Here is a 19905-nt window from a genome sequence, read left to right on the forward strand (position 1 = left end):
GGTTGAAATTCTTTTTTTAATGAAAGCTATTATTATTCTACTAATGCTGCAATGTTCTAAAAGAAAGAATTAATAAACATACAATATGTTATTTTTAAGATAATATGATGGACCAGTAGAAAATGAGTGAAAGTAATTCAGTAGCAGTCTTTGAAGTAGTTTGAAGACTTTAGTCAGTGTCCTACATGTAATAAATACTATGCAATGTGAAAAGGGCTAGAGAACTAGAGCAAAATATTATGTAATTTGTCACCTATAACATAAATAATCTGGAACTAAAGAACAATATTAAAGAGTGTGCGGCTGTACCTAGATTTGAATATGTTTTAACAAGAAACTGGCCCCACATGTCCCTAGATCCTTGCCTCTCTCACTGCAGCTGATGATTTTTTTTTTTTTTTAACTAATCATTACACATGACATATGCTAAAGATGGCAAGCTGGGGAGAAAAGGCAGCCATGTCTTATTAATTTTGCCAAAACCAAAAATATATGTGCAGTTTAAGTTAAGTTAAGTTCTCACTTTGGGTGATAAAATAACAATGTGTTGTAAGTACACAAGTAGTTGTTGATTGGAGGGATCTGAACAAGCTGCACATTATTAAATTTGTACCAGATGATATTGAAATACCAGTTATTCACCAGGTTTTTAATGTGCTTTTTTCCATTGCCTTAAAGGAGGAGGAACAGTTTGTATTTGTTTTGTTGTGGTAGGTTTGCAGGTTAGTTCTATTATCCCTTTCAGACTCTTTACTATGTAGACTTGAACATCCATCCATCCATTCATTATCCAACCCAGGGTCACGAGGGGTCTGCTGGAGCCAATCCCAGCCAACACAGGGCGCAAGGCAGGAAACAAACGCCGGGCAGGGCGCCAGCCCACCTCAGGGCGCACGCATACACACACCCCCCCTAGGGACAATTTGGGATCGCCAATGCAACTGACCTGCATGTCTTTGGACTGTGGGAGGAAACCGGAGTACCCGGAGGAAACCCATGCAGACACGGGGAGAATATGCAAACTCCATGCAGGGAGGACCATGCTGCCCTAGACTTGAACAGAATGCCCCAAATCTCATCTATATCCTTGTACATTTACTCGTAACAGGATACCTTTTTCTTTTCTTTTTTTATATACAATATCCGTAACTCTAGGTAGTCTCCAGAATAGCAAGGAGAGGAAGTTATTTTTAAACATAAAGTTTACAGTTGTGTCCAAAACATAAACACAGTAAATGAGTATGACAGTAATACCAAGACAATCTAGGTAATGATCATTTCATTAGTTTCTTAGGCTTTCTAAAATGCCCTCCATTTTAGAATGTTGTATAGTTTCTGGTCCAATGTGGTCTGGCATGGAATGGCACAGACACAGCAGGTCCAACCTATGGTTGTGACAATGGAGATGGCAACATGCCTCTGTAAGCCTCAGTTTATCCAGTCCTGATGTTTCTTGACACACCTCTGTGGCATCACTTCCCTTCCATGCATAACTCTGCCTCCATTCTATACCCTGGCCTTTCGTCTCTGCCATATGCCAGGCTGTCTTCCTGGAGGGGAAAGAGGTGTTTATGCTTCTAAAACTTGTCCTCCTCCTGGAGTCTCATAAACTCTCCCTTTTTTTTTTTTTTTTTGTTCTTTATTTCGCCTTATACAATTTCTCGTTTAGGAATTTGTTAGTTTTCGCATACCCCTTAGGGTCAGAGCGCAGGGTCAGCCAATGTACAGTGCCCCTGGAGCAATTGAAGGTTAAGGGCCATGTTCAAGGGCCCTGCAGAGTAGGATCTCTTTTGGCTGTGACAGGGATTCGAACCAGCAACCTTCAGGATACCAGCGCAGGTCCTTAGCCTCAGAGCCACCACTCCGCCCTTAGTGAACAGTGTACAGTGAAATGCTTCTAATGTCACAAACAATGCATCAGAGCAGCAACATCACCCTCAGTGGATGTGTATGTTTACAGCAAAGCAGTTTTGTGTATTCATTTACATGTAGAGTGATGCAGAGCCTTCAAACCCCCTTCCACAAACTGCAGATCCCAGAGCAACACTTAACAAAAGATCTTATCTGTTCAAGTAGGGGCATAAATGTGCCTTAGCAACAACTGGCTTAATTTCTCCTTCAACATATTTTTTTTAAATAAAAGTACTTTTAGTAAACAATTAAACAATATATCCTAGATTTTACCGGTTTTACTCTCCACTACAGTAGGCTTCCCAATGAATGAACATAAATAGATTGAGAAGCCGGACTGTGGTAATGGTGCTATCATAGAACTGAATCCATGCGGAAATAAAAACCTAGTGGAGAGCGCTGGGCAGAGGAGTAGTGAGGCAGTAGTGCGGAATTACAGGGCTTGCTTTCAGCTGGTATTTACTGAATAACAAAAGAGCGACATTAGATATTTTTATATAAACACTTAATTTAATAAATAGTACTGCAACATACATTTTATGTGTTCTTTTTTTGCTGTGACTGTTTTCATTTCTTCCTAATAATTGAATTTCATTCTTTCTGTAATGCTTCATGTCATTTCGGTTTTCTCATTACTGACAAAGAATACTCTTAACTGAAAGATTTTTTTTACATGATTAGTGCACTGTCTGGTTTCAGAGCCTCCTTGGTATTTAAAGGGATATAGTTTGTAAAGTGTTTTTTTTTTCTTTCACATATGCTTTTTCTTTTCAGCTTGGGCCTGACTCTCATCATTTTCTACTATTCCTTTGCAATTGTGGGCATGGAGTTCTTTGCAGGTGTTGTGTATCCAAACTGTTGCAAGTAAGTTTGAACTTCTCGTACCAATAAATAAAGTTTTGAAATTATATTATTCAGTAGATTTTTGAAATATTGAAGCATCTATGTTGATATTATCTGGAATTTAAGGCTTGGTGACAACACAGTACTAGTCAAAGTTCAGATTGTTGGTAAACCTGTAAATAAATTTTAGACACACTGGAGCATCTCCTTTGAGATTTTCAGGTTACAGTTAGTGTACATTTAAAATCAAGAAATGACCATTCTCGATACCTGCTAACAACATTCAGAAATTTCCGGTGAGAGGATACCATTCTGTCTGTCAAGCTCATTTTGCTAGTTGATCACATGGTTGTTCCAGTGTCTTGAGTAGGAATCTTTTAAAAATTGTCCTTGACTAAGGATCTTCTTTCAAAGTCTTTCAGTATTAAACTACACGTGCTGCACAAAATAATCTTTATCAAACTCCTGGAGTGAGCAGTGCATAACTTTGTCAGTTTCATACTAAAAGATTCGGTTTCTTTAGCTATCCTTTAGTCCAAGGATGGTCTTGGTACCTTCTCTCTTTTATATAGCACCCACCAAAATGGCACACAGTACTCCACTCTTGCATCTTAGAAGCAGAATTCCATTTCGGAGCATTTAAACATGACATCTTCTGATTTGGTGGCATAAATGCCTCATGATTTCCTTCACCTCTTGTTTATTTACAACTTTTTGCCATTGTTTAAAAAGCATTTCATAGAGTCCAGGGTGGCAAAGATACTTTTTGACATTTTAGAGTCAAATTGTTTTAATTAAGAATAGGGAATTTCTGTAACGGATTGGTGACAAACAAGGTAAAGTTCTTATATGGAACATGAAACACTGACCATTTCCTCATTTTAGACAATGATTCTAACCATCCCTCTCAGATATGGAAATGGTTAACTAAAAGTCAGACTTTGGTATCTGTAATGCAGAAGTTCACTTGCCTTTTTTCTTTTTTTGCTTTTGTAGCACCAGTACAGTTGCTGACTCCTACCGTTTGGTTAACTACACCATTGGGAATCGTACTGTCATTGAAGAAGGATACTACTATCTCAACAACTTCAACAACATTCTTAGCAGTTTTGGTAATATGCTTGTTTTGCTGTTGCACTTCTTTAACTTCTGGCCTTCTTGAAACTGCACAAAAAATTAAAAGTGCTACATTCATTATGTGGGTCAGCACTGTATGTTGCTTTGATTGTGCCAAAATTTCTGTCGTCACAGTAAAACTTGGTCAAACATTTTGCCACCATTTATTTAAATTGCTTCGTGATCAGCAGGGATCTTTCTTCCCTGTTAAAACCATACCCTACTTTTTCCTGTGACCCGACATTTGCGTGATAGACTTATGCACGCCGACAAAATAGCGCCGATTAAAACACGCCGTCAAAATCGCCCCAACAAAATGAAACAAAAAGTTTCATTAAATATGAATTACTAGTTTAAAAGCATATATAATGTTTATTTTAGAAGTCAATATTATGAGACGCGGCATGCCATCAGCACGGCATGCAGATAGTCCTTAAGATCACGCCCTGCATGTGTAGGAAGGATTGCAGCAAGGGCGTCCCATTCTCTTGGCCTCTCTTGTGATTTTGTCAGCATGCATTTGTCGAAAACCAGTTAGCGGGTTTGTCGGCGCTCATTTGTCCGTCGCGGTTTTGTCGGGGCGCATATGTCTATCGCGCTTTTGTCGGTGAACCACTTTTTCTTTTCTTCAAGAAACTGCTCACTCTTTTACCTATATTTGGATTATGTTATGGTTTGATAAAACTCCTGCTGTTCATGGCCCAACAGCAGCTATGTGACAATCTTGGATGTAACCTGCTTGAGAGCAGAGTTTCAATAACGCAGTACAATTTGTAGAGTGAATGTGGCTTTCTGATTTTGTACAATCCTTCTGTAAAATGACATTTGCATTTATGAAGTTTTAAAGATCATTTTTTAACTATTTGCATGAAAAATCTTTAAAAATATATTATTCTATATTATCTATATCTATATTAAAATGAGACATAATTCAAACATTTGTTGACATAGTGGTGCAGTGGTTACTGCAGATGCCTTATAGATCCAGCAGCCTGGATTTATATCCCACGTCCAGTGGTGGTGGTGTGTGTGGGGTCTATACCTTCTCCCAGTGTAGAAAAGGTGGGGTCTGACAGAGAGGGAATTGAGCTGACATTACCAGGAAGCGGTTCGCTCAGAGCTGTCAAAAGGAAGGCCAACACAGGGCGCAAAGCAGGAACAAATCCCTGGGCAGGGCACCAGCCCACCACAGGGCACACACACACCAAGCACACACTAGGGACAATTTAGGATCGCCAGTGCACCTAACCTGCATGTCTTTGGACTGTGGGAGGAAACCCACTCAGACACGGGGAGAACATGGAAACTACACGCAGGGAGCACTTGGGAAGCGAACCCAGGCCTCCTTACTTCAAAGCCTTGCAGCCCCCTTCCACAGCTTCCGCAGCTTCATCCACCTCCTCCTGATTCAGTCTCCCTTCTTTGAGGTAGCTGGCTCCTTTTAAGCTGCGCTAGAGAAAATTTAAGGTGTCTCATTAGAGCGGTCTAAAATTACCCCCAGGTGTTGAAAGCCCAAAGTAGGACTCTGCACCTTCTGCAAACCCCCTGGCAGCATCCTTGAAACCCAACAGGGCTGAGCCAACCTGTAGCAAGTCCCATATATAATTAGAGAAACACTCATAAAATATCATTTCCTTGACAGTGGTAAGACGTACCATTAAGTAGAGATTCACACACTTACAGTTACCATGTATACAGATGTATACATGATATCAGTGATGGAGACAAAGTTGTAGCAGAGGGAGAGATAAAATTATCCTTCCTTTGTAGAATATTCAAAGCTATTGCCTCAGTTTAGTTTATATCTACTATAAGTAGTAAAACAATGAATAAGGGGTCTAAATGAAACTTGTGAATAAATGAAAAGACAGCAATCAAAAATACAGTAACAACAAACATTTGCATTCTGGAGCATCCATAGATTAACAAAGAATAGGTATCACAAAATCAAATAAGCATTTGCCAAGAGTCACATAGCAAGAGTTTTAAAACTGTAACAAGGCCAGTATCATAAGTGTGCTTTCTTAAGGGTTTGTGCTGTATTTAGTGCAGATAAGTATTCTGGAGTGTTGGAAGGAACAGTTCTGTAAGTCAGCAGCAAAGTTATGAGTGGTGATTGGTAATTTAACTGAAAACCAGTGTAAGCGAGAGAAGAGAAGAGAAGAGGTAGTGTGACCATGAACAGTAACACCTTTTTTTTAGATAACAACTTTATTTAACAGTCTGTCATGATAAATGTTAGTTGAAATAAGCATAGGCATCTAGAGACTTGTGTCGCTTACTGAAGTCACCTACTCCTCTCAGGTGGAAAGCTCACTTCTAAACCTTGTGCTTATAGGAAGGACAGACAGTTTGTAGTGCAGTCAGCCACAGCTGAATAACACAATGCAAGCCCAGTCTCACTGCATGTTGTGTTGACTGTGTGTACTGCCTTACATTTTTTTGTGATCAGAGTAAGTTGCTACTATTGTAGTAAGAGTGAAAGTAGCCAAATGCAGAGTCTGAGTTAGGCCCATATGTATAGTTCTGCAAAGCACTCCAGTCCCTTGTTGCTTTTTAATATGGGGAAGAAAAACATAAAGGAGAATAGTTTCCAGAAAACTGTTATCTGTAGCTCCTCGTTCCTGCATCCAGGATTTCTACATTATTAGCAAACCACTGACTAGAGGACATAATGCATAATAATCTAATTAAAATAACCATTTGGTATTTGTAAAGACATACGATCAGTTTAGACAGCCAGAATATATACTTCCTTGAAACATTTTCTGTAAGGTACAAATAACCACGTGTAATTCTGATAGCTGGCTTGCATGGTTTCCTTTTAATGATTAATTGAACTGCAATGATCTATGCAGGAAGTTCTGCTTTTTTGTTCTTTGCGGTTTTTAATCAAAACCCTTTGGATACCGAGAATGTATAAGTCAGCAGTGTCTGTACAGGCATGATGCCAGCCAAAAAAAATCAAGTTTAAAAGCAAAGCAGTATGTCATGTTTTAAGCTTGGAGCTAATTGATTTTCTTCTTGTTTGCAATTTGCAACTTCTAAATTCAGTCTGTATAATTAGTTGAATGCACTTAGTCAGTTTACACATTGAAGCTGATTAAAGATGTGTGGTGTATAACACCATCATTTTTTGATTGATGGTGAACAATGATACCATTCTGTTTACATGCCTAGTGCAATGAAGAAAAGAGGTCGGTATGTGATGTTCCACTGTTTCGGTGTACCCATTTTACAGCGTATTGTGCCTTCATAATTCTTACCTGAATTGTGACTGTAATACTTCTACATACACTGCAACAAAACAGTAATGAAAAAATAAGGATTTATGGACTTTGTGTATTATTATGCCCAGAATTTCAAGAGCATTCTGTTACTGGGCCATAGCTGACTGCTGTGAGACTTTCCAGGGCTCTCGTTTCTCTCATTGTAAAAGGCAGTTTTAGTGTCGTTGCCACCTTTACTTAAAAGGCACTTTTTTGTATTTTGCAGTGACACTGTTTGAGCTTACAGTGGTTAACAATTGGTACATCACTATGGTAAGTAATATCATCACCAACTCTGTTCATCTTTCCTTAAATGTTCACTCAATAATAATTATTCTGCTAGACTGTGTGGTTTAGTTAACACCTAAAGCATACCAGTAATCCTTTTTTCAGATTTCTTTCAGCTAATAGTCGAAACAAAGTGACTTTGAAATCACAAATGTACATTTGTTTTTAATGCTGAAGCTAAAAGTCATTACCATAAGCAGTGATTTATAAAACTGATCTTCAGACTGGTTAATTGAAAGTGTAAAAGATTAACTATTAGAGGAGAATAATCCACCAGAAGCAGAGGCCCTCCGTGAGGTCCTTCAGGAATCTGTGTTAAGATTGTTACTTTTTTCAGGTTCACATCATCATCATAGATTCAGGTACATTGACTCAACTTGAAAAGTTTATAGTGGCCCTAAAAAAATTCTTAGGAGAGCAGATATGCAAGGAAACTAGCTGGCACCCTGCCAGGGGTTTGTTTCCTGCCTTGCGCCCTATGTTGGCTGGGATTGGCTCCAGCAGACCCCTGTGACCCTGTAGTTAGGATATCGCAGGTTGGATAATGGATGGCTAGTTAGAAGGACCTGGATCATCTTTCGAAGGAGGCAGTCTAAAAGGTCAAGTAAAGGAAACATTACTTAAAAATGCTGGGTAAGTAGTGCTGCCTTGCTGTATAACACTCACACTCTGAAAACAATTTAGTGTTTATGCTGACACAACATTCTGATATTTTAGGTAGTTTGCACAAGCAATTTGAATACGCTTAGAAACTGAATTAAGGGGCATCAGCCATGTGATGTGCCAGTGAGGTGAAATTTGGGCTTCGTGCAGTTCTGGTTAACACACTATTATAAATTAAAAAGAACTAAGAGTTTTTTTGAACTACACATCATGCACCACTGGACAGACTAAAGAAATCGGACAAAGGAGTTGATATAAGAACCTAACCAACGTCATCCACATTTGCAAATGTGTTAAAGAGTTTTAATTCAGTTCAGTTATACAGTAAATGATGTATTCATGGACTATGCTGGAAATCAAAGGAACATTGTGTTCTTGGTAAAACTGGAAAGCACTAATTCACATAGATAGCTTGGCAGTTGTAAAAGAGCGCACACAAGACATAAAAAAGGTTGAGGCCCCAAATAGGACTGTTTAAACTGGGTCAGTGTTATACAAGCATGCACAGAGTAAGGTCTGTGGTGCTCTTCCTTTGATGACAAGACAAATGATGATGGTGGTGCTTCCATTATAGCCAGTACAGGAGGTTAAGACAGATCAGGGTCAGAGTTCTTCTTTTTCTTTTCACCTGTAAGAATAGTAGATAGATACATGAGTTCCTGCCTTGGCCACCACCTTTTCTTTATTTCATTCAGTTTTGTCTCAGTAAATCCCACAAAATATTAAACTTATTCTGGAACAGAATACAGAGTGTAAATTTTAATGGCTGTTGAAGAGGCAGTGGATGATACTGTATATTGGAAAAGAGGAGTTGTTGCTGGCCTGAATGGGTATTTATCTGTGGACAGACTTACTCGCTCTGGGTTAGGGTTACATTTAGATGAGTGCATGTTTTTTTTTCCCCATGATTTCTGCTGTGCTTATATATTGCTATCTGAGCCTTAGCCATAAGCATGCTTTTACAAGCTTGACTGCAGTGACTGTCTTGTTGCTTTAATCCATGCCTCCGTAAGTGAATGTTACTCTTTATTTCCCAAGGAAGGTGTGACGTCTCAGACTTCTCACTGGAGCCGCCTCTATTTTATGACCTTCTACATTGTCACCATGGTGAGCAGAAATATTTTTTATTTATGATCAGTGTTTGTTGGAAAGTATGAATGGAAATCTTTATTAGAGTGAAACTTAAGCATGACATTCAGACAGTGTTCTCACAGAGCTAAGTGTGTGTTTGTGTGGTTTCACCACAATACATGGCTTTTGGAGATCAAGGACATAAGCATAACAATCCGTAAAGGCATGACGGCTTGGTTCATTAAAAGTGGCTATGATCAACAACTTTGTTTTTTTCTTTCTTTTTGTAATGGTGGCATCGATTTGCAGATGCAGTCCACCTCAGCCGAATGCTAAAATCCATAAGTAGCGTTAGCCTGCATGAAGTGGCACCTCATTGGACGATAATCTCCAACATGCTTATATGCTCACTTTCTATATATTAGCTGCCAAAGCTTATAATTGGAGGTGTGAGTTATATTCTTAATATAGCCTGACTTATAAACTGTGTCAGATTCAACTGGTTGTGGGTGTTAGTGTCTGCAGAATTTTTGTCAAGCCATTTTACTGAATTTTTTACTTGTTTACCCAATATAAGGTTGCAGGAACACTTGTTCCTATGTGTGTTATTTTTTGTCCTGTAGCTGTGCACCATATCTTTTACTGTACTATGTCGTCTCTATCAAGGCAACCCAATTAGTTATTTCACGGTCTCATGCTTGTAGTATCATATTAGCTTCTGCTAGTTGGGATGTGGCAGCACGTTGGCGCAGTGGTAGTGCTGCTGCCTCGCAGTTAGAAGACCCGGGTTCGCTTCCCGGGTCCTCCCTGTGTGGAGTTTGCATGTTCTCCCCGTGTCTGCGTGGGTTTCCTCCCAAAGTCTAAAGATATGCAGGTTAGGTGCATTGATGACCCTAAATTGTCCCTATTGTGTGCTTGGTGTGTGTGTGTGTGTGTGTGTGTGCGTGTGCATGCCCTGTGGTGGGCTGGTGCCCTGTCCGGGGTTTGTTTCTTGCCTTGTGCCCTGTATTGGCAGACCCCCGTGACCCTGTAGTTAGTATATAGCGAGTTGGATGATGGATGGATAGTTGGGATGTCGGAATCCCCTTCAGGGACTTCAGTTTACTCTGAGGCCTAGAAGATGAGTTGTCATACCTATTGGTTACTTGAGTGTGGCCTAGTGTGACTGTAGGCACTGTCATGGACTGTCATTGGTAAGATAATCTTCAGCTTCTCATATCTCTGTGCTGTTTGAAAAGAGTCTGGAACATTAACAATTAAATTAGTGTCCTATAATAGTATTTTGAATGAAATAACTTAAATACACAATGAAAAAACGGACATGAGATCAGCATTTAATAAGTGATGCTTTCCTCATTACACTGCTCATTATTTAGAAAGAAGTCCTTACATTTTTGGACTGACTTGTTGTAACATAATATATTGCACAGCTCCCGCTTGTCTGTGTTTGGTAGACAGATTATGAATCACACTTGACATTCATGGAAATAATTTTAATTTTGAAAAGGCCTTGAATCATGCACTTCATGAGAACTATACAAGTTTAGATAAATTCTAGGTCCTTTCTTACCTCAGCTTTTATTTCTTTTCTGTCTTTGTGGGCAATCCAAACAAAGTGCCAGAGGCTTCCCCTCTTGCTGTAAACAGATAGATTCTTTGATAACTGCCTTCTGGTTTAGAAAAATTAGATTTGAGGCATAAAAGAATAGTCAATGCAAGGCAACCCATATTTGTCAGAAAGAATGTTAAAGCTTTTGTGGTCTGTCATTCAGTTCTGCGTTAGTTCAGGGATTGTTTAGAAATGTTTTTATTACTGTTAATAAAGATCATTTACAACATGGGTGTTCATAATTGAATTCCAGGGTTACATTAATTCTGTGTGGGCTCTGCGTGTTCTCTTCACTTGGAGTTGTCTTCTTTCTTTTAACTGAATGACAAGCTGGTTAGACTCACTCAGAATAAACAGAAAACTGACACAGCGTATCATGAAAATGTTAAATTTGGACGCACACCTTTATTTTAAAGTTTTATAACTTTCAAAGAAAAGAGGGATTTTTAGAAAAAGCATTAGTGCCTTCCATTGCCTTTTATTTACTTTATTTTCCAATTTCCTCCATATTTAGGTGGTGATGACAATCATCGTTGCTTTCATTTTAGATGCTTTTGTGTTCCGGATGAATTATAGTCGAAAGAACAGGGATCCTGAAGGTAATTTTTACTTTCATTCATTTACTTTACTGTTTAAAGATGCTTAAAGTAGATGAATTAGTCAAAGTGATGTGTAAAGGGTAGGGCACATTCTTGATTCAATATATACATCATTTACATGAGAATCCACTCTAACTCGGCATAAAAATAATTTGTCAGCTGTTTGACTGTTATTTGAAATCATGCAAATCAGTAGTAAGCACAGTATGTGAAAAATTATTATGAGGGACTTTTGTGAAATTTTATACATTCTGACTAAAGGTCTTTGTACTAAAAGAAAATTTTAAATGTAGTTACCGAAATAATAAATAGTAGAAGTGTGAGGTCTTTGTTAACCCATTTTTAGTTGACCAAAGGCTAAATAAAGTGCATTAAGTATAATACAAATTATGCAATTATGAAAATTCCATAAAGGACATTTTTTTTTTTTTAGCTGAACTTCAAATAAAAAAAAAAAAACACGTCAGGAAGAAGTTTGGGTATGCTTCACTCAGAAATGTAAATGAACACATAAGGGGACTGTAATGGGGTGTTTCATTTGACGACTGTAGTATGGTTGTCGAATTATGTTACTGCTTTTTAAAAACATATTTGGTGACAGACCAGAGAGATATGATAAGAAAAGCTTTTCAGACTCTCTACCACATAAACTCCAATAATATTACTGTCATTCAATTAAGCATTACTTAAAATAATTTAGTGTGTCTACCAGTTAGACTTGAGTTTATCTGTCAAATACAGCACCACAAAAGTCATGTCATAACATTTTACTTTGTTTTACTGTCAGGAAGTGATTCCAGTTATTTTTTTATTTTGTTACATCCCTGCTTTATTCAAATGTTAAAACCTTCAGATGAACATCTGGATAGGTCTGACCATCTTACTGCCACCTATAGCCCTGTTATTGATTGTGACAGTTCACTAGTATCCGGGCCAGAGGTTCTTACGTTTATTTTGGATGTTTTTTTTTTATTTGTAGATTTATCTCTTTCTCAAGCTTTTTTAAAGTTCTAATTTCACCTTGGGGACAAATGAAGTACATCTATCTATTTTTATTTTGTCCCTCTGTAAAGTTTTATTTAAATACTAAATGACTAGCATACACATGTGGATTTAGCACATGAAAGCGCACCCAGGCAGGAACTAAACACAGTTTTTCTTTTGGCTTCCTGAGGTTCATAGGTGGTGAAACACCCAGGTCTCGCTGCAAATCTAATTTTTCAAGAACAGCTGGCTCATCACTGTACACTAGTAGCACTCAACACGCACATATATATTATTCTTCTATATGTTTGCTCTTTTTGGTCTGTTCTCTACACCATGTTTCTCACGTTTGCACACACTTCTCCCATTGCATTGTCCACATCTACTGAGAACCTTGGGGTTCTTAGTGGCACATCTGTCATTCAGTTTGCATTTCTAGTTCAGGCTCCCTTCTGGATCTTTCTGCTGTTTGATGCCATTTTAATGTCCTTTACTGCCCCCGGAAAAATGTTACACAAGGATATATACACTCTTTGGGAAATGCAAAAGAAGAACATACAATACATTTCTTACTTTATTTTTCTGTGTAGATGAGAACGGCATTGTATTTGACGTAGAATTGAACAAGGAGGAGACTGATTCTACATTGGAGCTCTACAAGGCAATCTGTACACCCACATCAAATCTGTCATCTTTGCAGAGGGTGCTGAGTGCTATGGAGAAGAATGGGGTAGGTGCATTTTTACAGCAGTGCATGCACCCTCATGGCGTGCGCATTTAGTTTTTATAACTGTGTCTACATCCTCATTATTTTCACTGGGGAAAATTATAAGGATGGATCTCTCATGATCAGAGTACACACCTATAGCAAAGATGGTGTGAGACCTTCTCAAGCCTGTTTAGAAAGCACCTCCTCCTAAGCAGTCTGACTCCACAGTTTTACAGGGCGGCTGCAGCCTACACGTCTAAAAGGGCCCCTGGCTTTTACAGTTCAAAATATCTCTTTACCACAGATAAAGTTAAATATCCTAGGGAAAGGATAATGGCAATGAAGTATCTTTATTATTTTCTGAAAAAAATATTGCATTTACAGTATAATGGTTTGCCTAAAAAGCAACCCAGAGCTAACAATTCTTAAAACGCAATCCCATAATCAATGAACAGAAGCAAATAAAGTCCAATTAACTAGTAAATCCATTACTTACAAATATGCACTCATTAGAACTTCAGTGAAACAATGAAGAATCCACTCACAGATTTAGAAATATTAAAGCTTAGGGCATTCCTTTGGCTGCAACATGAGGATGATGCTGCTTCTTGGAGTCCCACCCACAAAATGCAAAGAATGTAGGAGAATAACTCATTACCTATACATAGTAAATACTAAACAAAGAGCGATATTAACAAACACAATTACAATAAAATTATAAAAAATAATGATCAAAAGTTATTAAAAACAAAGAAAGCAAACGAAATGCAAGCCGGGGTATAAACCATGGCTGCGATGTAACAGGGTGGTGTTTGTGTTATCTGGCTTTTCAACCAGTGTCACTTCGCCCTGACGTGGTCAGAATGAAAGTGAGAATCTTGCTATAAATATTGATGCAATATTGACTTAAATATACATTTCAGATTCATCTGCTGCTGTTATTACATTTCAGGTAAATTGCATCGTAAAAACTCATTCAGGACTTTTCAATATATATTGAATCCTCATACAGAAGGGAAGGTAATCACTTCTGCTTTATTGCAGACTCATTTATACTGGTATAATACACTAGGGAGACAATTTTGATGCTGCCGTAGCGAATAGTGTTATCTTGCATGTAACTTGACGTAAGCATTCTTTCATTTTTCCATGACCATTTTTCAGGTGGGGGTTGTGGTGCTTTTTAATAAGGTTCTAGAAGGGAGATAAAGAAAGGAGTAGCCACAGCACCCATAATTCAGCTTTTTTTTTTTTAATTTTACTTACCTGACATTTTTATAAAAGCAAAGACAAATCCATTTAAGTTCACAATTATGGAAATAAGGTTTTATCAAGTGTTGTAATAAAATATTAAATAATTAATCAAGTACCCTGCTTAATAACCCAAGCATAAATTGCCCAGAAAAGTTTTATTTATGCATTAATGCATGAAAGGAAGAACATGTGACTAGAATGGCAATGAATGCAAGAGCATCAGCAGAACATGAAGGATGACAGAACGGGTAAGAGCTCCATACCTTTTCTTTAAATATTTTCACAACTCCACACTGGCTAACTTTTAGAATACAGGAGTTCTTCATACTTCATTAAACACCATAAAAAATACTATTTTTAATAAGGATATGAACAGTAGTCCTCTTGTTTTCCATCCCATTGTAGTGACATTGTATTTGTGGTCACGGCACATGCTCAAGATACATTTTACTATTATCAATCAATCAATCAATCAATCAACATTTATTTATATAGCACATTTTCATACAAAAAAATGTATTCTATTAAAATGTCTTCTAATGCGTTTTTCTAAATCTTTTACACAGAATCCCTCTTTGGTTTTCCTGGGAAGAAGATCTAGAACAAAAAGTGACCTGAGCATGAGAATGTATGAAGAAGAGATGCAGGTGAGCAGCAGGGATTTTTTATGTACATCAGCTTACTTGCTTGAACTTTTGGGAAAACCAGGATAAAATGATTGTTTTAAAAGGATATACTGTATAAAGATTTCAAGAGGTTTTCTTTTTACACCGAAACAACATTTATTTCTATAGCACATTTTCATACCAATAATGTAGCTCAAAGTGCTTTACATAAATGAAGAAAGAGAAAAAAACACAAAGTAAGAATTAAAATAAGAGAACACTGATTAACAGAGTAAAAGTAAGGTCCGATGGCCAGGGAGGACAGAAAAAAAAAAAACTCCAGGCGGTTGGAGGAAAAAAAAAAATCTGCAGGGGTTCCAGGCCACGAGACCACCCAGCCCCCTCTAGGCATTCTACCTAACATAAATGATCAGTCCTCATTGTATTCAGGGTTCTCATGGAAGGATTTGATGATGACAGTCACGTGGACTTCTGGCCTTTAATCCATCAATGTAAGAACATCACAGGGCTTTGATCAGGTGGTGGTGGCACAGGTCGCCACCACATGAAACCGGAAAAAGAACAGAAGAGAGAGTAGGGGTTAGTACAGTTTTTAGAGCCACCATGAATAGTAATGATAATTGAATATACAGAGCATCAGGATTAAACTAAAATGAAGTTATGAGAAAGCCATGTTAAAGTAATGTGTTTTCAGCAGTTTTTTTAAAGTGCTCCACCGTATCAGCCTGGCGAATTCCTATTGGCAGCCTATTCCAGATTTTGGGTGCATAACAGCAGAAGGCCGCCTGCCTCACCACTTCTTTTAAGTTTAGCTCTTGGAATTCTAAGCAGTCCCTCATTTGAAGATCTAAGGTTACAATTTGGAATATAAGATGTCAGACACTCCGATATATAAGATGGAGCGAGATTATTTAAGGCTTTGTAAACCATAAGCAGCATTTTAAAGTAAATTCTGAATGACACAGGTAACCAGTGTAGTGACATTAAAACTGGAGAAATGTGCTCAGATTTTCTTTTCCTAGTTCAGATTCTAGCAGCTGCATTCTGCACTCGTTGCAGTTGATTTATGTCTTTTTTGGGTGGTCCTGAGAGGATTGCGTTACAGTAATCTAGCCGACTGAAAACAAACGAGTGAACTAATTTCTCAGCATCTTTCAATGTTATAAGAGGTCTAACTTTTGCTATATTTCTTAAGTGAAAAAATTCTATCCTAGTGATCTGATTAATATGTGATTTAAAATTCAGGTCAGAGTCAATAATTACCCCTAAATTCTTTACCTCCCGTCTTGACTTTTAATCCTAATGCATCAAGTTTATTTCTAATAACCCCATTATAGCCAATCACTAAAATTTCAGAAAAAGTACCCATCATTCTTACGAGGTAGTGCACCAGCCCTAAATCATTTAGCTGTCCTTTCCTAATAATGTATATATCTTTTTCACCTGTAATTAACTCACGATTTATCGTGTAACCAGTCCATTGGAGTGCCATACAAAATTAAAGTGACAATTTATTTTTATATCAATATTAATGATAACATTGTTTGACTTCTTTGTAGGCAGACTTGCACTCACAAACATATTTTTTCTTAACCTTTAGAATTTCTTTTCCACAAGCATCTCATAAATCTCAGTTTACCTTGCTATTTCAAAATGCCTATGACACAGGATAGAATAAGGTCTCCCTCCCTTTTGAATGTCATAAAATGATCATGGAGTCTGGAAGGACATCCACTTGTAAGCATTTTTTCTCCACACCTTCATTGATAGGACAGACAGCCAATATGGCTGAAACAGGAAAATAGGTGTTAAACCACCATAAAGAGACACTGTAACTTAACATGCACGAGAATGTAATTGAACATTGTAAAATCAAACACAAGTCTCCTAAACATAAATAGACCTCTTGAATGTTCTCTCTGTACAGAAGATTGTTGTTCTCTCCATTCAGCCATTTAAAACTCTTGTCAACTCCATTTTTGATTTGTCTCCTGTCATTTGTCCTTTTTGTCATGATGACAGAGTAGAGTAGTAATATAGCCTGAGACTTATTAAGAATTGCTTGAGTAAACTGTATACAGCCAGGGTTTTCATCTCATCTGTAATAGCTCGTTTGTCTGTTAGAAGGTTGCTTGCTAAATTATAGGTATGATTTAAGATGAATTGCAAAGGGTTATTTCTTTTTCAAAGAATTCTGGCAGTCGTAAATTAAAGCAAAGTTTGTAATATTACAAGAACTATGACATTATCATATTGAGTTTTACTTTATTATTTAATAAAAATTGAGTAATGGTGCAGGGTAACGCTGACCCAATAGTTGGTGGGCAGCATAATTATTTAAAATAAAAAAACAGGTGCTTGAGCATAGCACAGTGTTTCAAGAGTTCATTAACCCTATCCTCTTCCCTCCTTAATATTTCAGACCTGTCAGTTTATTCAGCTGTTGAGTTCACTAGCCAAGGCACATTGTGTCGACATCAGACATCTGTCAAGGGGTGATCTACAATCTTAGCAGATGAGAGAAATAACACAAGATTGCTGCTAACCTCTCTCTTCACCTCCCATCTCTGTTTCAGGAGTGGTTTGCACAATTTGCACTTGAGAGTGGGATCCATGGGGAAGACAGATCATTGCACAACCTTCAGGCCTCTGCTAGCCAGACTCCTACTGCTGATGTGCGGCAGCGGTCTTTGACTGTCAACTAAACTTCCCGGCATGTGGCTGGCTGAACACAAGCAGCACAACCTTGGCGGCGGACACTTTTTTTTCCCTCCCCCTAATTCCTCAGGTTTAGCAGCTCACATTCAAAAAGCAAACTGTTGGTTGCATTTTGTCTATGCAGAAACGCTGACTGAAGAGGAATGTGAGAGCAGTATTGATGCAGAAGCGATGGCAGTTGAATTCTTCCTTCCATCTCTTGTTCTGCAGTCCATGACCAAATAGTTGCGTGCTCACTGGATACACCAAGTCAGCTGTCTTATCATTATAACCCATGTGCACGTACATAGCATCTACATTAAGTGGTATTATTTATACTAAACTGAAAATAGTGCTTTATTACAATTTTCCTTTGTTTTAACCAGGGGTTTTAAGTTGATTTTTATCTCATGCTTAGTGTAAGGTTTAGTTGCAGCTGTGTTAAGGAAATGGCAGTAAAGCAGCAGTGTATGTAATATACCGGTCCTGCTGCTCCACTGCAGAGGTTTCAGTGTTAAGACTGTAGCAGCATCTACAGATGTCATGAATGTTGTATGCTAATACACTACACTACACTACAGGAGATGGTCTTACGCTCGTTTCACATTAAGAAACTAGCCATAACCTTTTGGATTACTTATTAAGGTGGTTATATTCAGGTGTAATTTTTGGACAAGCAGCCTAAGCAAAGTCTGCCTATATGACTCAAACACCATCAAATTTAAATGTTTTTGACATAGCTGGTGTTGATACCCGGCACTTCATTGGTCAGCCTGTAGAATCTTGGATACATGGTGTGGTAGTTGACATGAGAAGAACTGTGTTTTAGACCTAAGGCTACCTAAGACAAGGTAAGTTGAGAAAGGGAATTTGGAAATTGATGCTGACCAACATGAATTATCCTAGATTGTGGTTGTCAAACTAGTTATTTGTATTTCATGGTAAGAAACAGCATAAGGTGCTACTCAGAAAATGTAATCATCATAATTCCCATCATCCATCTTAATATTTGCACTTATAGTTAACCTGGGGTGATCTGCGCTGTTTAAGGAACTATATTCAATAATAAATGATTTATATACTGGAGGAGAAGCGCAGTTTTGGCCAATTTTAAACCACTAAGTTTCAGCTAGGTTATCTCATGAAATGTTTACAGTGGCCGTAAAAAAGTATTACTCCCCTTGTGCTAATCCAATGTATAAACGAGTTTTATTTTTCTTTCTCTTTGATCAATACCAAATGTCTAAACTGAAAACAAACCTTTATAGATCCTACTGAAGTAAATCTAAATAAAAAGAAAGCAAGAATGACTCCATTGGTATTTCTTCACATTTTGAGACAGTAATTAGAAGAGAGAGAAATTCCAGTCCATCTATCAACTATGTAATTAAACACGAAGTTCAGTGTGTGTATCCAGTACTTTAGAGCCGAGGTCCTCAATCACAGTCCTGGAGGGCCGCAGTAGCTGCAGGTTTTTGTTCTAACCCAGTTGCTTAATTATAAAGCAATTCTTGCCAATAATTTAATTTCATGGCTTGTTAGTGCTTTAACTCTGCTATGTCAGGTAATTCATCTCCTAGACCTTTTTCCCCTTTCTAAGGATATCATCCAAATGATTTGAAGGCTAAAATGGATGAGTGATTATAAGTCCTTCACTTTTTTCTCTTTACTTTCCTTCCAAGTATTTAATTAAACACAGTAGTACATGATAAATACACACAGGTGTAAATGGTAACAATTGAAATGGAGAAATGATGGTCTTTTTTGTCATTTGTATGTTATTGGTAATTAGCAGCAATTAAAAACCAAGAATACAGCTGTTTAAGACTAAAATAAGCAATAAGGGTTCAAAATCTTAATGGGCGAGACCACTAAAGTGAAGCAGAAGTGCTACTTAAGCAATAAGGGCTTCTTATTAAGCAATTGGGTTGGAGCAAAAACCTGCAGCCACTGTGGCCCTCCAGGACTGTGATTGAGGACCCCTGCCTTAGAGCAATCTAATTGGTCAGCGTGTCTTAAGTGACACAAACTAAAAAAGGAAGAGCAAGTGTGTGCACATGAGGATGTCAAAAGGCACACAGAGAGTGTCGCCTTGTAGGACAAGAAGTATAAAATCGGGTGCGAAAGGCACCTCCAAAAAAAATGACAAGAGTCTGAGGAGGAGGCTTTCTGGGAATGTGCTTGAGAGAAGAAACATTCAGACACATTGATACACAATGGAAAGGTGCTGAAGGTAAGCAGATACAGGAGAAAGTTGGGTGAAATT

General features: G+C 37.9%; 1 protein-coding gene across 2 annotated transcripts in view; it reads left to right on the forward strand.

The window, feature by feature from the left end:
• tpcn1 (two pore segment channel 1) overlaps positions 1–18949 on the forward strand; it is a 59551-nt gene extending 40602 nt beyond the window's left edge. For both annotated transcript variants that reach the window (XM_039772290.1, XM_039772289.1), the window contains exons 20-27: positions 2686–2775; positions 3751–3866; positions 7366–7412; positions 9129–9197; positions 11285–11369; positions 12944–13083; positions 14883–14963; positions 17519–18949. In XM_039772290.1, the coding sequence (XP_039628224.1) occupies positions 2686–2775; positions 3751–3866; positions 7366–7412; positions 9129–9197; positions 11285–11369; positions 12944–13083; positions 14883–14963; positions 17519–17647 (757 nt within the window). In that variant the 3' untranslated portion in view covers positions 17648–18949. The remainder of the gene's footprint in view (positions 1–2685; positions 2776–3750; positions 3867–7365; positions 7413–9128; positions 9198–11284; positions 11370–12943; positions 13084–14882; positions 14964–17518) is intronic.
• The last annotated feature ends 956 nt before the right edge of the window (positions 18950–19905 follow it).

The sequence above is a fragment of the Polypterus senegalus genome, chromosome 12, assembly GCF_016835505.1.
Source record: "Polypterus senegalus isolate Bchr_013 chromosome 12, ASM1683550v1, whole genome shotgun sequence".
NCBI lineage: Eukaryota > Metazoa > Chordata > Cladistia > Polypteriformes > Polypteridae > Polypterus > Polypterus senegalus.